This window comes from Syngnathus leptorhynchus, chromosome 13 (genome assembly GCF_054491065.1).
Source record: "Syngnathus leptorhynchus isolate UIUO chromosome 13, UIUO_Slep, whole genome shotgun sequence".
Taxonomy (NCBI): Eukaryota; Metazoa; Chordata; class Actinopteri; order Syngnathiformes; family Syngnathidae; genus Syngnathus; species Syngnathus leptorhynchus.
In genome coordinates, this window is record NC_141207.1 from 5,624,704 (window position 1) to 5,645,754 (window position 21,051).

General features: G+C 41.3%; 2 protein-coding genes across 5 annotated transcripts in view; both read left to right on the forward strand.

Moving 5' to 3' along the window:
* The window catches only part of agbl4 (AGBL carboxypeptidase 4), a 162,244-nt gene that overhangs the window by 115,354 nt on the left and 25,839 nt on the right, over positions 1 to 21,051 (forward strand). The gene's annotated exons all lie outside the window — the stretch shown is intronic.
* Positions 4,566 to 12,356, forward strand: bend5 (BEN domain containing 5). Of its 2 annotated transcripts, none has more exons than XM_085928567.1 (6): positions 4,566 to 4,866; positions 5,702 to 5,832; positions 6,324 to 6,789; positions 8,477 to 8,625; positions 10,297 to 10,510; positions 10,583 to 12,356. In XM_085928567.1, the coding sequence occupies exons 1-6, from the start codon at positions 4,683 to 4,685 to the stop codon at positions 10,777 to 10,779; spliced, it is 1,341 nt and encodes a 446-aa protein (XP_085784693.1). In that variant the 5' UTR covers positions 4,566 to 4,682; the 3' UTR covers positions 10,780 to 12,356. The 2 variants fall into 2 exon arrangements, with proteins under 2 accessions (XP_085784693.1, XP_085784695.1); XM_085928569.1 differs by lacking the exon at positions 4,566 to 4,866 and adding an exon at positions 5,052 to 5,314.

A 21,051-nucleotide genomic window follows, 5' to 3' on the forward strand; every position in this document is an offset into this window, starting at 1 on the left:
ACCTTACCCACTAGCCATCATGCCTGCCAGATAAATGGAGATCAGAGCAGAAGGTAGTAGAGGCATGAAAAAGCTTTAAGAAAATAATATATACCGTATTTTTCCCGACTATAAGGCGCACCTAAAAACCTAAAATGTTCTCAAAAGCCAACAGTGCGCCTTATAGTCCGGTGCGCCTTATATATGGACCAAATTCCTAAATTTAAACTGGCCCGAAGCATTGTGTCATGAAATCAATCATAAGTGGCCCGCTGAAGACTATGAATCATGAATCAAAAAGACTATGGATCATTATTTTGTGATTATAAAGTAATTTGTTGCATCTGAAGTTGAAATAAAAAAGATAAAATGGAGAATGATTTGATTTGGATTAAAAATCTGACATGATGCATTAATGGCCAGCCTTATAGTCCAGTGCGCCTTACATAAGGACAACGTTTTAAAATGGGCCATTTATTGAAGGTGCGCCTTATAGTCCGGAAAATATTTTCAACTTTTATTGAACTCGTCACTTTGCGAATTCTTTTCTGAAAAATTATGAATGACTTTGGATGTCTTCGACTTGGAAGGATCCATTGTATGTTTGCTCGTATATTGCTTGACCGACTTTGACTGCGCACTTTATAAATTGCAATTTTGCAAGTCCAAAATCTACTTAGCAGAAAATAACACCGCACTGACAGCGAGGAGATCGATACGGGGCCGCAGCAGGAGCTTGAGCGCCCTTAATGAACCAAATTGACTGGCTCTGAAATATGATGAGTATTTCTTTGGTCGGTCTTCATGTTCCTTATGAAGATCAATGTCTCCCGGACAGATCGCTGCATGGCACGGCCGCTGTTGATACCCTTCTAAATAGTTAATGGGGCATTTATTTACAGCGAGGCACACGCGTATCATTGTGTGCCCCCCTCGTTCTCTCCGGCTCTGTCGTCGTCTCTTTTTCGGGCCCCTCCGGCATACCTTGCTGATTCTATGACACTAGGCTGTTCATTTCATGGGCTATCACCTTTTAAATTGGCGAATGCTGCCGTCACGCTTGATTAGAAATTCTTGCGGATCTAATTATGAGGCATAATAAGAAGAGGAATGCCTCCAGCAAAAATAGGAAAATGGCGTTCTCCCACTGCGTAAACAATGGTTATTGATCGAGGAATGGTGATGCCTCGGAAAAATCTAAATTCTGTAAAACTATATGGGATACTGTCTTTGAAAATGGACGCCGGTGATCGGGTTGATTGCGTCAACTGACCCCCACCCATCGTGTCACTTGTGTTTGTATTCAGCTGCTCAGGTCTAGGCTCGCCACCGCCAATCGTCATCACGCGTGCACCTGGACCCGCATCTGTCCATCCTGCCGAGCTGCAGATTGGCACAGGTGCCGCGTCTCAATTGGTCGTCTGCACGCTGTTCAATTCATTTACCCACCCCCCGAGCACTAGCCCACTTTTTTCCCCCACCTAAATTTGTATGACCTCTATTTGTTTTCATCGACTTCCTACGCACACAACGGGGCTCAGTAGCGTTCAGGAGTCATTTATTTAATCCCGACATCCATCTGTCCGTGTAGCCGTCCGATGGAACGCTTTGTGATTCCAAGAGCGACGCGGCAACGATGACGTGTGTTGCCGCAGTCTAATTCCATCATCGGCGTCATTACTGCTATTATCCCGTGTCTCCCTTTAATGCAGGCTAATGGATGACCAATTAAGATAGATGAGCCTGGCAGTGTGGAGTTAATAGCCAGGACATGATGTCTGGCTTCTATCCTGACTCCCACAGTTTCTTTTTATGATTCAACTGGCCCTATTGATTATAGGCCCGAAAAATGTTAGCGTTCTTGTTGTTGTCCCGTGCTAATATTATGCTGTGATGATACTTTCATGATCATCAAACTCACTGTATGATCAATATAAAGTTCCAGCATTTGGAAATTACCAAAGGCAATAATTGATCTTAAGTGTTGCTGTAATTGCCGTTTCAAATCGTCCTTTGTAGCAACCCCATAGCAATCAATACCTTATCATTTTATTAGCATGAAAGCTGTGTGGTACCCAAGCACAAGTTGGTGTCCTACTTTTAAAGTACACTTGAAAGACTTTTTAAGAAACAAAATGAACTCTAAATATTTAGAACAGCAGATGCCTTCGCTTTTAATTGCCATGCTTAATTATAGTAATCCATTTTGATTGCACCAAATCATTGAAGGAGAAAAACGACTTTATCGTCCAAATACTTATTTCGGACAGGTTTGCTCTTTGTTCACAGTAAAAAAGAAAAGAGTGCAAGTAAACTGTGGAAAAAAAGTAATATATTAGTTAAGTTGTGCTACCATTATGTCTCCAAATCCAAAGAAAGCATTTTTACATTTTAGGGTCGATCTACAGTTTGATTACTTCTATTTTGCTAAAACTGGAAAATAGCTTTATTAGTAAATTTATTGAAATTCCTTGCTGTTTTCAATTTCTCAAGTAACAGTCAAAGACAATATCCAAAGGAGGTGAAATATATTTGCTACTACTCTAAATTAGAATTGTTTGGCCTTGGCTAAGGTCTGCACTTCACTTGCCATTCTTTTCCTTTTTTGAACATGTGTGCCACTTGAAAAAGCATCTATTTGGGTTTAATTTACATCGAGTGCTTGAACTACTTGTGAGTAATAAAATGATGCGAAAACCATCAAATCTTTTGACTTGTTTTTAGATATGTACGTAATGAACACGCGTCTATTACGTTTACTAAATCGATGTTCTTTCATAGAAATAAAACCACAAGTGATGTGATATTTGCTTTCTATGTGACACCAAGCCAGAAAAGGCTGACATGGAACTCAGTCATCCTTCAAAAAGAGACTTCTTTTTATTGTCTCCAGGACGTTGTCCATTATCTTTACCGCACCCAAATGGACCCTGAAATGTATTTATATTAGAGAAAGTGCTTTGGAATTGTATTAAACCTCCGAAGGCAGCAGAAATAATATAATGTGAGCCATTTAAAAGAAATGCCCTTCCTCTCTTGTCTTGCCTCAGTAGCCTTGTGTTGACAAGTCCAGCAGCCCGAAGGACGGTACAGAACACAAGTTTAGATTTAACAGTAATCCTCTGTTTTATTTGTTAAGAGGTTGCCCGAATCTCTTTGTTTATCCGTTTTGCTATAATAGCCTTTGAACCTGTGCTCGAGTCGCGGTCCGAGCGCCTGATCTATTGGCTATGCAAGCAGTCACAGATAAATGAAAATGTCACACATTGAAACACTGTTGAGTGTTCAGCTCAGAGCCAAACTTTTAACTCAGCAAAAGCCTTGATAGCAAAAACAATAAAATTGTGTGAGCCACTGTTGGATTCTTTTCTCTTTTTAAGACGTCCTCATTCATCACACGATAATCAGACGGCACAATGAGCAAACATTACGGGCACGTTTAAAAACGAGACTTAACTAAATGCTCAGGAATTTCCAAATAACATACCAGAAGAAGACACAAAGGCTCCATAAAATGTCTGCATCAATTTATTTTCAATTAAAGCAGCCGAAGCGGAACAAAACTGTTTGTTTCGGTTAACTATTGTGCTAGTCTTCATTGTGAGCCGGACGTTCATGTCTAGCATGCCTGATGGCCTTTCTGCTTTGGAACAAATAAGTGATCAACCAGTGAACACATGATGTAGGTCAATGAAATTTGATCAGACGTGTTATAATGTCTTTGAAACTTCTTGAAAAATTGACAAAAGACAGAAGAGAAGTAATAATTGTTTGTAAGATACAGTGGAACTTTAAAGGTCACAAAGTTGCATTTCAAAATGTTTTTGGCATTGAAAATATTAGAAAAGGATATCAAACTGTCAGTCTTAAAACTTTGATTAAAAAAAGTTCTGTTTGGTCCATAGTTGAGCAAACATTTGATAAGTGATATATGCTGGCCTTTATTTGCTATTGTGTACCACGTGCACACACTATTTGACAAGTGTAAGAAGTGTAGTGTATGAAGTACTGCACGCATGAGTGAAAATATTTTATTGACTTCGCTGCCGTTATGATTTCAAAGTAGAAGCCGCTTGCCTCATTCAATTCCCTTGCTCTGCTCCTGGTTGTCATGGAAACAGAAGTCATACTGTCTATTGGGCTAATAGTATATGGAATAAGGTTAACAGTCACCTCACTTGCATCAGAAAAGGGCCTCCCCCTCAAAATAGGCTAATTTCAGCAAAGCAAGAAATAGATATATAGAAACTGTGTAAAGTACTCTGATACCTTGACCTAAAAACTAGTTTTTCTATATAGTATTTATTTATTTATTTATTTATTTTAGATAGTCATTCTTCTAAAACATAAAATTTTAAATGTTATTTATTTATTTATGTATTTACTCATTCATTCATTCATTCATTCACTTATTTATTTATGTATTTATTTATGTATTTATTTATTTATTCATTCATTCATTTACTTATTTATTTATTTATTTATTTATTTATTTATTTATTTTTATTCATTCATTTGCACTTAAATTCGAGGCAAATGTTTTATCTATTAGTTATGCCTTGATGATGTGGACCAGACAAAAGCAATCAAGCGCCGATATGCTCCAAAACCTCTTCCCTATTTGTATATTTTTTATACTTTGTGATGCGAAGGGAAAGCAAGTCGACCGTATGTAAAAGTACACAATCGGGGAAAGGAAAATAATGTATGCTTTCGTTCGGTTCTTCGAAGACGATATATGTTGCGCGATGCCCGTTTCAAGCATCCAAGATTTCAGCCCGGAGCACGGAGCCGATTTCGATCATCAGAAGGTGTATGTGGTGCGCAGGACTGAAGAGAATGGGAGCGCAGGCCAACCGTGTGAAGCTCACATCATTGCCCTTGCAGGTAAATTGCTCATTTCTTCATGTCATTTATAAATCCAAGTTTTCCTCACAGACTTTGACGTGTGTCGAACACTGACAGGTCATGTGTCAAGTTATTTAGTGCAACCTGTCATCATCAGCTGAGCACCAATCGCTGCAGTAAGGTCCCGGCTAGCTAGGACATAGTAGCTAACAACTTTGCTACGATTGTCCCGATGTGTTTACACTTACGGAAAGGTTACCGTTGTTTGGACGATCGGCGTGTAACGTTAGCCTGTAACGTCGCTTGTTTACAACATGAAGCTAACGCTTGTTAGCCCGTCTGTGTGCCCTGGTTAGCATGCTACAGTTAGCTGTCTGCACACGTAGAGCTGTCAAGAACATCGTAACAACATAGAAAAAGATGCTTGACGTTTATTTTCTGCTTTTTTTGTTGTTTTTAAATCGATATGCTCTACCCGATGACTTCGGTGCGTTAAAAGCTTTGGAACACGGTTTGACTTTTGTGTGTCTCAAAAGAAGCAGCGCCGCTGCGGTGTCTTTCCAGACAGTCTGCAGACATGTCAGTTACATGACAGCGTATTTTTATTCATTTTTTGAGGAAACAATTTACACGTCTGACTCGCTAACTTACTGACTGGTCGTTTTGAATAACATAGCTAATCCCTGATTGTGAGCTGTCTGGGCTGTGACATCCATCCGGCGAACGCTTTCTCCGCGTCCACTGCAGTTCAAACCTGCTCTTTTAATTGTATCTCTATGAAGTTGTGTTTAAGTAAATGCAAACTGATGACACGCAGTTGGATGAGAAGACCTGATCAGAAAGAAACTTGATGAATGTCTCTTGAACTTTGCAGATGCTGTAGAGGAGTTTGAAGACTTTATAATGCAAAAGAAGATGAAAATTCCTAAAATGTCCCTCGAGAATTCAGGAAATTTAATTGAGAACAATTTTGGAAGGGATAGGCTGCCTCTCAGGCATAAAAAGGTAAGAACTACAGTTCGTGATATTTTGAGCACCATTTTAATGAACAGGATAAAAGTCGACAACTTTATCAACAACAATAATACACGAGTCAACATTTGTCATTTGCTACTGGTCCATAAATCAATTTACTATTTGTAGAATGCAAAGCATTATCCTAAAACAGTGTAAAGGCGGACGGATGTGACATATTTGTATATGTATTGGGCTTCCACCCAAAATCCCTCGCTCTATTTTTACCATATGGTGGATTAACACAAATTCCAGCACTCTGGACAGATGCCCTTTCGCAGACAAATCCTCTGAGCGGCTCATCGGGAACTCTGCAACTCCACTTTAGTTCTTCGTGTGATTCCCACAGTCATCAAAAAAAAAAAAAAAAACACATGGTCGTTTCAGGTTTTAGTCCTTTGAGGGCCGTCATTGCCAAATATTTATATTTGTGTTTAATGAGAATCTGACTTTTTCTATTGTCAAATGTTTTCCCCCCAAAGGCTCTATCGCAAGACCATGGCCGCCCCATTTCAAACTCCTCCAAAAGTTTGGCAGCAGTAGTGGCTCGCCTCGAGAGAAACGCCGCCAGCTCTTGCGTGGAAGGCGAAGAAGATCTAGATGAGGATCGATTGGCTGAGGAGGGAGAGGACGCCGATGATGAAGACGAAGACATGGAAGCAGAACAACTGCAGAAGGAGCATCAGCAGCAGCAGCAACATCTCCAAGTGGACACGGATGCGGCCGCGGCGGTGGTTCCTCGCGTCCTTTACGACGAGCTGGTGGACAGCTACAGGCAACAGGAGGACGAGATGAGGAGGCTGCAGCAGGAGCTGGAAAGAACACGTCGGCAGTTGGTGCAGCAGACGAAGAAACTCAAGGAATACGGCAGCCTGCTGACTGAAGTCAAAGAACTCAGGGACTTCAATCGTCGGCTGCAGGATGTGCTCCTCATGAGGCTGGGCAGTGGTAAGGCCACACCGACGCACAAACATAAGCACTTCAACTACTTTTGCTACTTTGAATCATACGTCAGAGGTATTTTGTTTTGACCAGGACTAATGTATAATAAGTCTACACACCCCTCTTCAAAACCAGGTGTTTGGTGTATTGAAAAAAATTAGACCAAGATAAATTATTTCAAAACTTTTCCACTGTTAAAACCTGGACAACTCAATTGGAGGAAATTAAAAAGTGAGAGGGGAAATAAAAATAACTTGATTATGGTTGAACAAGTGTGCCTAGAACTGAGGTTGGGGAAGTTTTAAAAGTTAACCAATCACAAATAGGAGGCAGCACACATCTGCCACCCTTTAACAAAACCTCGGTTTCATCGGACCATAACAGATTTTTCCACACGCATGTATGAAATTTCATGTGTGTGTAAGATAAGGCTTCAGTCTTCCCATGTGAGCTCCTAGCCTAGACATATGGAGATTCTTCTCAAGTACTTGTTGCCTGCCACATGTTCCTGTAGCTCCTTTAACGTTGCCAGCCTTCCTGAACAGTTCTTTCAGCCATTTTGAGAAGGATGGTCCATTTCTTGGTAATGTCACTGTTGTGCCATATTTTCTCCACTTTTGGCAATGTGTTCATGGTATATTTCTTTTGTGTGACACATTAGTGCTTGAAAGCAACTCCGAACTCTGCTCCCGCAGTATTTATTCTCAAAAAGGAAGTTGGGGTGTGCAGAACATGTCTTTATCTTGTGAAAGCTTCAGCAAGCTGATTTCAGAGTTTCAGAGGTGGTCTTATCTCTTTATCTTCACAACGGCCAACTAGCAGATGTTTACACTCCCCCGGTGGAGCACAACTCAAGTTTACAGGAAGCGCAGGCAGAATTAACGGTTCAAAGTCAGCACATTAAAAATAATCATAAGATATAATAATACTAAAATTCATCAAAATAAGTTGTCAACCTTATGAACTGGCCTGTCAAAAATTGAGCTTCCACAGCACTTAATGAAATTAAAAACAATGCAATTTGCAGCTGTTAAATTTTTAAACAATTTTTAGGCATCGTTTTACACGCTGTGAAAAATGAATGCAAAAAAATCGCCGCGTAACCAAACACAGTTCAGTTCCCTCCCGTAAAGACTTATTTAATGTGCTTGTGATAGATTTGACAATGACAAATTACAATAATAAAATACTGCTGAATTTAGTCGCTCGATTTCACACAGTCATTTTAAAGACACAGTTAAATCTCATGCAGTTATTCCAACAATGGGATTATAATTCTGCAAATGATTATAGATAGATCCAGTCCAGCCATAAATTCAGTCCTGGAATTTGAGTGGGCGAGTGTTTGCAAGTTCAGCAATGTACAGAAAGCACTTTTTGCCAGACGCCCATCAGTGTAACGGTTTAGACAGAGAAGCCCGCTCAATGGTTGGACTATCTAATGGACAGGCAAGAGAGAGATTAGAACACCATCGGGTGTCTTTGTACACAGGATGGGAGTGCACTGCCTGATATTAAAACACATCGGCTACGTTAGAGCTTAACGTAGGCGGCAGGCCGGCAAGCCAGCTTAACCGCTGGGCTAAAATAACCTCCTGTCCCTACGTTCAGACAAACATTTGGGCACTCGTTCAGTACTTCAACCCGTTTTCAAATATTTCCTCTCATACTAAATTGCTTCTTTCCTCTCTAGAGCCTATGCATGACAATGGCACTCAGACAATCAAGGCTGAGGTGGTTGAACCCATTGTTGAGACCCAGGAAACATTTAAAGAAGAAGCCAACACCAGTTCCAGCTACTCACCATCTCCCCGAACGGTCTACACGTGCAACGATGGCAAGGTGGGCTTCTTATAACTTGCTCTGGATCACGACCTCTGTTTTTATCGACTTATTTAACGTGCAGGAATGGACTGACGGGATATTTTTATACTGCGCCTAAACGAACTCACTCAAAAATAACTAAAAATCATCTAACCTCAACCTGGAGGCGACAATCATATTTAACAGCTCTCTCCAGATTGAGGGAAGCGGCGGAATTTTACGACTCTTCTCAGACGGTGGAGTGTTCAAGAGATTTGTACTTGAGCTCTGTTCAACACTTTAATATGGTTAATAATGCATCAAAATAACAGATGACATGAGGACATTACAAGAAAATCCATGGCAATCTGCAATTCAGTGGAGCGCCCCGGTTGCAGAGAACCTCAGCTCAGTCCATTCGCCCGTCCAGCTCTGGCAGGTAAACAAGGTTGAGAAGAGCCTTATTGTTCCTGCAGGCCCGGCCAGCATCATCAGTGGTTATTAGCCAGTTAGGGTTGCCAGGACGTAATGCAACCAGCAAGTCTCCGTTGACAGGGGTGCAATTGGTACTACAAGCTTTGGGACTTGTGGGCACCTGAGGCGTGAAGAACAAATGAGAAGCCTCCTTACATCAGGGACCCCGTCTTAATTATTCGCACCAGAGAAATTCAGAGTGACTGACAGGCTTAGCCGCAGCGAGAGTGTCGGACCGGCGAGAAGGAAGGACGTAGAGAAAATAAATCTTAGGAACTTGAAGTGAGATTGAAAACAATCTCGCCCGACTGAAGGGCAGAAGAAACAAGTCTGGCCCGCGGCCGAAAGCACATTTGCCGCACGGGGGGGAAAATCCTTTTGGACTCCGGCCTAAAGACTTTAGAGTGATAAGAGAGCCGAGAGAAAGCAAGTCAGATGCGACTCCTGCTGCTTCTGCCCACCGAAAAGACGAGGGCCGACCGCCTGGCTGCCAATCGACTCGGCGTGTTTATGCAACAGTCTGTGGAGAGCGATACATGCTAAGTTCACGCTGGGAGTAATCCAACCAACGAACAGCCAGTGGCTTGAGTTTACTTGAGAATCTTAGTCGGCAAAAGTGGTGCTTCTCGGGATTAGCTGTGTTGTTTAAGTAAGAGCCGGCTAAGATGTCTGCTCGCGCTGTTGCCTTCCTGTCCTTTGACTGGATTAGCTTGGAGCCACCTAACCTCGAGGTCACAATTGACTATGATAGCAAAGAGTTGTTGCTAAAAAGCGGGTTCAATAACTTACAATTTATTGTACACATTGTTGGTAGCAAGATTCGAAATGTCGTAGTTTTGTCTTCCTTCATTTTGTTTCCTTGTGTTTGTGTTGTAACCTCTAATCATAAAGCCATTTTCATATTTTGCTGGAAAAAGTTACAAAATGGGATATTAAGAAAATGACTTCATACTGGTTTGACTGATGGTAAAGTAGCATCTCTTATTATTATAAACAACAGTAATCAAAATAATTCGAAATGGGCTTGGAGATAACAAAAGACAAACAATTCAAACGAGTTGAAAACACCACAGTAATTTTCCTGTTGATTTGAAAAATTCTATTTCCCTCCAAAACACCCTTTTCAGTCTTTTAAAATAGACAGCAGAATTTCAAAGTGGCGTTTATTTACCAGCGGTTAACTTTACTTGCATGTATGTTTCTAGATTGAATTTCAATTTGTCATACGACACGTAGGTTCACCTTGGTGGTGGGATCTGGGTGGAGGAGGAGAAGTGGCACCAGTTGCAGCGTACCCAAGGAGACTCCAAGTTCACCAAGAACTTGGCCGTCATGATCTGGGGCACAGAAACCCTCAAAAACCGAAGCGTCACCGGGGTGGCTACCAAAAAGAAAAAAGACGCCCTTCCCAAACCTCCACTCTCGCCAAGCAAGTTAAAAATCGTCCGAGGTAAGAAGCCTCACCCGCTCGACCGCATCGGATGGTTCTTCTAACCCACTGGCGCTTTTGTCTTGGCCGCAGAGTGTCTGTACGACCGAGTGTCCCAAGAGACGGCAAACAGTGCCGAGATCACGCAAAGATTGTCCAAAGTGAACAAATACATTTGTGAGAAGATCATGGACATCAACAAGTCCATCAAGAACGAGGAGCGACGGGAATCCAAGCTGCTCATCAGACAGACAGTCAAGATGGACAATTTTACTTATGATGGCATGTAGAGGTCAAGTCATCTTAGCGGAACCGCTATTCTTACAACTCATCTGATTGGTTGTGGCCCCTTTTTAAAACCAGCACCCCCCACCCTTCCCTAACAGTTAGTTCATTGAGTTCCAGACAGCTTTACTCACCAACCAGAGAGGAACAAGAATAAGTGTTTTTTTTTTTTAAACAAAGCTTTACTTTTGGGGTCAGTATGAGAAACTGTTGGCCTTGGTGTGTGTGTGTGTGCGCGCGTTAACAGATTGTGAAATTGACTTATTGTTCTGTGTCAGAACATCACTCTGAGTCCTTTAAGCTTTTAAAAAGTCAAAAAGGACTTCCCCGGATTAAAGTCTCCAGTCATCGTGCAGTGAGAAAGAAGTGTCTAATAAATGAGTCCTCATTTTGTAAAAGACATATTCTAGATTGCAACAGAGAGTCGGTTGCTGAGAGATTATTGTGGTCGTGGCGTTTTAAGTCAATCGCCAGAATTGAGTCGAACTTGTACAAATGGTCCTTGGTGGGGGTTTTTCTGAAAAAAATGGACTTAGGGGTTTTATGAAAAGAAATGAAACAAAAAATGGCAAGATTTGCTGACTCAAATAGACAATCTAGAAATAGTGGATCATCTTAATTTTGACCTAATTAAAGCCTCCCCTGACACAATTTTGACAGTTGTATGGAACAAAACATACAGAGTAGGACTGCTCAATTAATCGAATTTTAATCGTGATTACGATTTCAGCTCCAGACAGTCTCAAAATTATTATTATTAGGTGTTTCCGTTCTGAGACGGACTGGTTTATCCTGATTGTACAGTGACCAATCCCTATGAATGCGATTTCCTGAGGCGTGTCTGTCATTGGTACACACTGGAACTGTTGAAGAGTGGAGCAGGAAAGGCCTTAAATGGATTTGCCAATCATCAGGGGCACGTGGTGCCCTTTGTCTTTTCTAGTGAGCTGCGATTGTAGTCCAAGCTGAAGTCTCGAGACTTGATGTGCACTTTCCTGTGAGAATGTAAGAGTCGGCCATCGGTACCGTTGCGAGCGTCAGTTGGAGTCGAGCCGAAGCCCCGAGCCTCTCGGTGCTCTTCAGTAGGGGTCGTAGTTCGGGTCTTGTGTGGGTAAAGCTGTCTGAGATGTGTTATTCTTAAGAAATTCCATTTTGTCCTTTGTTCGTTTTTGTCTTGTTTCATCCCTCAAGATTTTCCATGGCTATGAAACAAAGTCTTAAAGATTGAAATCTCAAGTGTGAGCCAACAGAGGCAAAACTGTGAACCTGCTGCAGAGCTGCCTGTCAAGCCTTCGCTTCTCTTCACACTTCTACATTTGTTGCCAGTTGCTTTTTCTCACTTTCCCCCCCATTCCAAAGTTTAGCTCATCCTTTTTGTTGAGCTACCTTTTGTTGTTAAGAGATTGTCGTTGTTTTTTTTTTGTCTTTCAGTTTGGTTGTACATGTTCTTGACAATTATCTAATTGATGTCATTATCATATATGTTTCTTTTTTTTATATTCCTTATGAGCGTTTGTTGTTTTCCATACAACTTGTTGGCTTTAAAGTGTGATGAAGAGCCCAGAAGAAGAAAAAAACAAAATCTCCCGAGCCAAAGTGATCAGTGATGCAAAGCTGGTGGTATTATTAGAGAAGTGTTGCGCCTCACTCTGAATATAAACTTGTTCGTCAAACTTGTTAGTTTGACAAATCATTGACTTCAAATGCACTTTAAATGTCAACTTGTCAATCTTAAAAAAAAAAAAGCCTCTTTTGGGGTGTTAGTCTTTATTTCTTATCGAAATACTAAATTAAGGCCAAACAATCATTCTATTAACATGATGCACCTTAAAATGTTTTGTTTTGTGAGCGGCAGGGTCTGTTATTGACATGCCAATGCTGAGCAGTAAACTTGAGAGATTTGTGACTCAAAAGCTTTGTTACGTTATTAGAACTGGAGTTTAATGTCGGTCATGTTTAGGTTTAGTCTTTGTTTTGACAAAAATTGTCAATACGAGCCAAAGTTTTGAATGCGAAAAAGACGGGATGCTGACTGAACGATCAGTGTGGTTTGCACATTTAAAAAGTCAATAACAAAAGGCCCGTCCCAATTTAATCGAACCTAGGTTGAGTTTCTAGAGGTTCTTCCATTTGCATTGGGTTTCCCCAGTACAAAAATACGATATATAGACTTTCATCAAGAAACTACATCATATCCTCTCAAACTGAACCTTGTTGAATCGAATCGTAATCCCGCTAACCGTTCCGCTATAGAATGTACATTCCTTGAATCGTATTGCACCCCATGCATCGAGATCCGCATCGGATTGCCTTTTATCGCACCCCTACTAATTTGAATTCCGCAGTTCGACTGCAGGGCCCAATTGAACCTTTTCTAACTTCTTTCCCAACCAAAACAGAAGCACTGAGCTCAGTCCCACTGTGTTGTAAATATATTCAGCATAATTACGCTAATATTGAAAAAAAAAAGGACCACCCCGTTTAGAGGCTACAATTCTAGCAAATACGATTTCAGATATTCCAATAATGACCTCATATATCGTTAATTTCTTTGTTGTTTGATGCCAGAAGGGCTCGTGGTAAAGACAATGCTTTGGGGGGGGGGAAAAAAAATATATATGTCAACCTTTGATAGTCTGGTTCCCTTTTTAGTCTTTGGACTTGTACACTGAGGTACTTAATGCTGATTCAGCCTAATCAGCATCTTTGTAAAAACTGGACGAATAGTGCGCCGGAGAAAAGTTGAACCTCACCAGCTGTGATTTTCTTTCTGTGCCACCTCCAGTTGCTGGCATGAAAGCCAAGTGTTGTTTCAAAATGCACAGAGATCAAGATGACGCTTACCAAGGTCTTTATCGGGAGCGTTTGGTGTACATAGTACGTTCATGTTTGAGTCTCAGAGACAATACTGAGAGGAACACGTTGTTTGTTCTCTATTTTTTTGATGACCGTATCAGTAACTTTGTATACAATCCACAAACCGGTTCTACTTCATCCAACTTTCACCGCCCTACCTCATTGTTACTCTAGTGTTTGTTTGTCAGTACCTCTTAAGATCTCTGTGTATAGTCAAAAGAAAATCTATCGTAAAAAAAGTTATTCCTGGTTACGCAACATGTACAGAATATCTAAATATATATATATACAGTATCTATCTCTTCTTAGACACCTCGATTCACGATATCATTCTCGGAAAAGGGATGTTTGTTGAGCTGCTTGGCGAAGGATGTTGTAATCTGCTCTTGGCTAACGTCGTGCAGTCGCTCCCGTGTTCGTGTTTTTGTGTCTGTGTTGCGTTTGGAGATTTTTACTGGTTGACGGTGCTACCAGCAAACCGTTCTATACGGACCTCAAATGGTGCTGTTTTTTTTCTATGTTTGCAACCCTCACAGGGGGGGAGGGGCGAGGGGGGTATATTCAGGCGCGCCAACCACACCGCTAGTCCCTCAACGTTTTGGTGAAAGCAATTGCAAAATGCTAAAACCTTTGCTGTTACTGTGTCGCTCGCGTACGTGCTATCCGCCCAAATATTGTTCTCTACTTAGTTACGAGTACCTCAGAACCTGTTGACTTTTAAAAAGGACGCCTGTTTGCTGCCAACGTGTGTTTGTGTCATGTTTAAGGAGGAATTCTGGTTCTGTGTTTATTGTATTGATTGCAGAACTTTACAGAGAATAGATTCCACTGACTGGTTTGCGTTCACGACTTAAAAAAATGGAACATTTATGATCAAAGTGGTTCTTTGTGGCTTTTTTTTTTGTGTGCGTGTTCCTGGTACCTGCTTTCAAATATTTTTCAGTATCAATGTAGCAGACAATGTTTTCAGACTGTGACCCACACTATACAAAAATATGCATTCGGGATTTGTTTTGGGAGATTTTCTAATACAAAGTTAGTTTCGAATTGTTTTTGTTTCAACTCGGGATGGGCTGCATTTCCATGATCAACCATGGCGGAAATTAACCAGAAATGAATGGATTCTTATTTTTAATGGGTTGGAGAAATCTTTCTCAATGGTACAAAATTCTTATGATTGTAATTTATTATTATCCACTTCCATTAGTTCCAACAAGAATTGGTCAGTAAGTTCATTCATTTTCTGCAGCTCTTTAGCCATCCACTGGACTTTTTTGTTGATTATTTTTGATAATCTCTTCAACCTTGACACTGTGTCCTAAAGTGACATTTATCATCATGGCAACTCAAAACTTTAACTAACATCATTGTCATGACTGAATTGAACTATGCTGGGTTGAATTGCATTGTCATGCTCATTAGGGCAAGACGGGGTAATTCATGTACGCTGTTTCGAGTCTGTTGGTACGATAATGTGAAAGACCGTCTCGTGATTTCAGTCAACACTCCCCACAATCCGCTTTTGTCTCCCAGAGGCGACGACGATCTCGACTAGGCAATAGTGTGTATATATGTCCTCGCTCAACCGGCCACACCTCTGCTACGCTGGCACGATGCTTAGCATCCTCTTATTGTGTCTCTTGCTGCATTCAGGAACATGTGTTTCATGTAGAAAGAATAAAACAAAATAAAAGCAGACTTTTATTCTATCAGCACTAATCTTGTGTTAGCTTTTTTTGTCTTTTTTCATTTGCTGATTGTTTATTTCTTGACTCGTGTTGGAAACTGATCTACTGCATTTGTTTTTGTTCTTTAAATGATAGGGGGGGGAAAGTTTGACAGATTTACATCTTTTTAATTAAAATCTTGCTTTTTACTTGGCAAAATAATTTTGAAAGTGCAGGTGAACTATGAGTCTTTGTGATTAAAAAAAAGTAATGCAAATTAGGTGAAGTAGCTCACTCAGTGCTAGAAATGAGTTATTTATACCCAGTGAAATAAATAGAAATGACTAATAAAATCAGATGAATGAACATGAAACATCACTTATACCTTTTATTGAACACAATATCAGCATTTAAGCCAAATCAACTCTTGATCCTTATGACCAACAATATATTGATAAATATATAAGTCAGTCATTAGTTCTGCAAAGACCAAATGGATTTTCTTAAATTGCTGGAGCGCGCCAAAAATTATTTTTGTTCTTTGCATTTAGGTCACTTTACAAAATAGCAAATATGATGCATGCGATTAATGACACTTGATTCTGTTATCACTTTATCATTTATTTTTGGGCCAACAGAAATACTGTTTTCTGACTTTTTCCAGTACGTCAGGGTTTTTGATATTTTTTTTTTTTTTTTTTTTGCGCAACATAGATTTTACCATGTGTTGTCATTTATAGCGACGACGTTTCAGAAAAAAATTCTACTTGTTGCTGTGAAAACAATTGTTGACCAGTGTAATATTTACGGACGATAATGTTAATGCACATGGTTTTGTTGGTATTCCCCCAAAATAGATCTGTGATCCTTTTCATTGCACTTTTTGGCCCCAAGTCGACTTCTATGAATAGATCAAAGTGTGCTGCTCTTGCCCACGGCTGCATTTCCATATATTATTGCGCATGTAAGCAAGTGTAGCATGCGGCCAGCCTTCTCCCGCAGCCCGAGGGGACTTGTCAATGTCACTCTGCCTAAAGCCTGCCACATGCCTCTTAATGTATTGCCGCCCGGTATTATTGGCAGCACGGTGATTCAGTGGAGGTGATGATGAATTAGTGCTGTGGCGGAGATACTGGGCTGGGCTCTGCAGCCTCACTGTCTGTCGCATAAGCCCTGCGCCGCAGTCAGATAGGGGAACATTGTATTTTTGTCACACGTTCAACCTAATGAATATGGCTGCTTTTACGGATCTTCTCCGATTCGTCTTACCCGACTTGTCGTAGTCGCTGTGACATTGAAACCGTTTGGAATGCACAAATGTGGCATCTTTTGAAAACTTAAATGGCGTAATATCATGTGTGTGTATATATATAATTAAAAATATGAAATGTGTCTCCTGGGCACAAAAGTTTGCTCACTATTCCCTTAGTTGTTGCTCTCTTCATCATTATTGTCAGTGTTCTCCTAAACTTAACATGTGAAACATGAGTCACATAATCATCTTTATTTCCCGCAGTGGTGTGAAATCATTATTTAGCCCTCAAGGTTATTAACTTCATACATTTTAATTACGCTGGTGGCTTCTGCAACCAATCGACAGTAAAGTGACCCTCCCTCTTTCCCTCCATTCGTCCCCACTCACCACGATGGGCTGCATGTCCCCACATAGTATATAAGCGATATGGAGGCTGCCAGCTCTTTTCAAAAAGGTCCTTATCGTTCTCAACAAGCTTGTTTGGCTCTTTGCAGTGATTAGAAACTAGCAATGTTAGACTCCATCAGGCCCTCCAGCAAATGGATGCAAAAGTGAGCCTATACATGTGAATATGCACTCACGCATGCTTCAACCTCAAGCCCCCACATGGCCTTTACTAATGCAAGCGACCCCAAACTACCACCTAAAAAAAAAAAAGCTTGAAGCGCCTTTGCTGCGAGTCGTCATGGCAGCAGCCAATGTCACTAGCACGGCCCCTCGCAGCACCCGCTTGCTAATCGCTATACACGTGCTTAAATATTCATCACCAGCGTCTCACCTTTCCCCTTCCTCTTTCACCCCTTCGCTCTCACATTGATGTCTTGTTTCAAAATCAGCTAATTGCACTCATAGTATGTTAATGTTCATTTAATGGAAGACGTACGTCGACGTATTAAGCTAATAACGTACAGTAATCAATTGTTGATCATCGGGGTTATGTTCGACACCTCCGCGATAAACTTTTGTCTCATTTTGATTTAAATTCCTTTCAAAGACATGTCTACTCTGTTAAATGACGTCGACGTGAATGGATGACAATATACTGAAGGCTGGCTATTTCCTGGTTATAGCATTAGCCAATACGAGATAAAATGGCGGTGTCAGTTGAGGCTAATTGACGTGTGCTGAGAATGTTTTTGATGACTGTATATTGTTACAGTTTACTAAAGCGATTAAAAGAGCAGCAGTGGCCTCGATCTATCGCAACTGTTATAGATTCCGTCATTGTAACTTGAGGTGTTAGCCTAAATTCAGTTAGCTACCAATGTGTACTTTAACGGTGACATACGATTGAGTAACAGTATCGTATTGCACAATTTTAAAAAGGTCTATTAGACATGGCTTTAGCATAAAACTGAAAATTGTGATATCCATAAATGTGCAAAATGGGTGAATTCTGAATTGTGGTTCTGAGTTTTAGCATTTTTACAGCTAGCTTTGAGTAAATTTCAAGTTTGTCATCCGAGCTCTACAGTATACTTGTGTTTTTCCTTCTTAATCAAGAAGATATCATAAAAGATGTGCCGTTTGTGAAAAAAAAAAACACAAAGCATGTTGTATCTTAAGCCGTAAAGAGTCTTACATGTACATAATCAAGCGTAGAGGCGTCAGTGTGCGTTACGCCACATGAAAGTGTGCCGCACTTCATTGGTTTGTTTGTCTCTACTCAAGCACTCATTCGTCATGCGCGTTTAGCCCGCTTTGCATTCTCACCACAACTAAAGAGGCCGCCTCAATGACTCAAGCAACAAAAATAAATGTCACACAGCTGAATTCTTTTCTCTTCAAGATCCTCATCATTTTCAAAGCGATTCATCTGGGGGCCTTGGTAATAAAAAGGGGTAGACAAATCCAAACCGTGAAATGATTCATCTTTAATTACAAGCGAAATCTAATCTTTTAATTGGATAACAAGGCTCTCGTAGCTAAGCAGACTTGAAAGGACATCAGGTATGTTCATGTTTGTGATTAAATTAAAATGAAAAATAGATGGTCACTGTGCATCATGTTTGATTTGCAATGGAAAAAAACAACATATTTGTTGATTTAACCTAGAACGGGTCATACACACAAACACAGTTAAAACACGCCATTTTATATTCGAGATTAATATCGGCTGCCATTTTTTTTTTTACCACCCGACTTAATTGCGTTCTCTTTTTAATTACTCTGAACGGAGCTTTTCATCAAATTTTAACACCTGACCACTCAGAACATACGAGCTTGCGATACATGGCTGAAGACAAACAAAAAGTAACACTTGTCCGCCCTTGTCAATGTCAACATAAAGCGGCGGCAACACACGCGCACTTACAGTGGCCACGCATGGCATCCATCATTTTTAATGGTGTGCTGTTAATGAGCGTCTTGTTGGGAGGTGTCACTTGACCCCTGGCTATACGTACCGACATCAGCTTCGTACTCTCCGCTCGCTCGCTCGCTCGCTCGGGGAGGTCACTGTGCACTCTTTGACTCCAAATGGTTTATTTTAAACCATCTCTCTCCCAAACGCTATATTAAAAAGGTATTAGCTTATCTCGGCGGTTCTATTTTTCAGTCGGTAAAGGTGATAGTCATCTTAATGTAAGTTTGATCTAATTATTCCCCTCATCACAGATATTCTTATTGCTTGTGTGTCCTCATGGGGACGAATGAATGATTATTTTAAGGCATTGTTATGAAATGTAATGATTCAATTTAGAAATTACATTTTCTTTAGCTGACATACCGAAACGATTTGCACCATTTTTTTTTTTCAAAATGTGTCATTTGAAGTTGTATACTAAAATGTTGAATCAATACTTCTACTTTCTGTTTCACATCGATTTCTGGAATTTATCTTAAGTACACAGCGGGAGTACTTTCCTTTGTGGAGGCCAATAGTTTAACCCATCTAAGTGTGTGCATGTGTGTGTGTGTGTGTGTGTGTGTGTGTGTGTGTGTGTGTGTGTGTGTGTGTGTGTGTGTGTGTGTGTGTGTGTGTGTGTGTGTGTGTGTGTGTTAAGTCATGTTGACTGAAGCTGACAAGCTGCCAGCAGCTTGCACCTGCACACAGCTAGTGTAGATGTTGGCCTCAAAAAAAAGTGAGGGACCCCACGGAGTGGATGAGAAAAGATGTGTGAAATAAAAATAATTCATATGTATGCTGTCTGTGTACGTTCACACTGGAAAACGGTTAGGACAGCGAGGCCGACGCGTGGCTACGTAGTGACGTGCAAAATAAGAGCTCAGCTGTCGCTCATGACAGCCCCCCCCCCCCCCCCCCCTTCTGTAACCTGTCGTTGACTTCACACCAAAGCGGTATATCGCAAGCTGGCTGGATGCTGCGATTTTCTGTAAAGATCTCACCGTTTCGACTTGGCTATGTTGTGTCCAGCGCTTTGACAATCTTGTTCAGGAGATTGCAACCGCCTCGCCTTAATCTGAATTATTGACGTGCAGAGCATTGATAATTTAAGGCGCTCGATCTTTTCTGACAAGGGAGACGCTTTGTGGGAATTAAAAATCAAAGCATTCACTAAAAGGGAGATAGTATGGATTTGCTGTGACCTAGTTGTGTGCTGGGTGGGGCAAAGAAACAGATGGGAGAGGGTTAATTGAAGCTGACTTGTGTCGAGGGTTTGTGTGTCCTAAGTTGACACGCTTGTTGCACTTTGGAAGCAAGTTTGACCCTATTGGGTTGAACTTTGGATTTGGGTTGAGTCAGAACCTCAAATAACCCAACATTGACTTTTGAATCCAGAGTTGGATTCGTTATTATGCCCAATTTGGGTTACTTATGTCCCAGCAGTTTTGCTATTGTACCTACCGTAGTTTCCGGTGTGTATTGTCCACCAATGGACATTGGAGCGCTCGGGTCAGTCTGTCTGTCACACCGAGGGTCTGGTTGTGTGTGTGTGTGTGTGGGGGGGGGGGGGGGGGGGGTGATGTGTCCCAGCTGGCTCACAGTAGACTGGCAGAGTGTTGATCCAAGTGTCAGCGGGACTGGGTGTCTCCTCGGCGAGCCCTCCTCTCCTCCTCCGCTGAGCTGACAGACAAGGTCAGCGACTCATCACGGCCCGTCTCTCCGATCTCCTGACAGCCTTCCCTCAGGGAGAGAAACCACCGACAACACCCCCCCCCCCCCCCCTGCTCCCTGGCACGCATGCAGCGCCGCCAATTAATATTGCATCACCCTTTTCTAATCTGCTCCCTCTGAGCCCTCCCGGCTGAGGGGGTCTCGTCGGGCGGGCTCACTTCCCCGCCGCCGCCCGACCTCGCCCTTCTCCTCCAATAACGGCCAGAGGAACCCGCTGAAAAATGCATGTCTCAATGTTTCTTTGTTTTTAGTCATCGATGCGTCTTCCTTATCTCTGCAGGAGTTTAAATAGACCACGTCTCGTTTCACTGAAGAGTTTCACTGGAACTTTGTATGCAAACAGAATGAACTTTATCTCCCGCTGTTCTACAAACAGACTGCAGTTTATTGCTTTGTGGTTTTAAACTAATTTCCCCTCCAA

Coding starts and splice junctions, on each gene's coding strand:
- bend5 (XM_085928567.1), top strand. CDS start 4,683: ATGTATGCTTTCGTTCGGTTCTTCGAAGACGATATATGTTGCGCGATG. Junction 4,867..5,701: donor TCACATCATTGCCCTTGCAG/GTAAATTGCTCA, acceptor TGAACTTTGCAG/ATGCTGTAGAGGAGTTTGAA. Junction 5,833..6,323: donor TGCCTCTCAGGCATAAAAAG/GTAAGAACTACA, acceptor TTCCCCCCAAAG/GCTCTATCGCAAGACCATGG.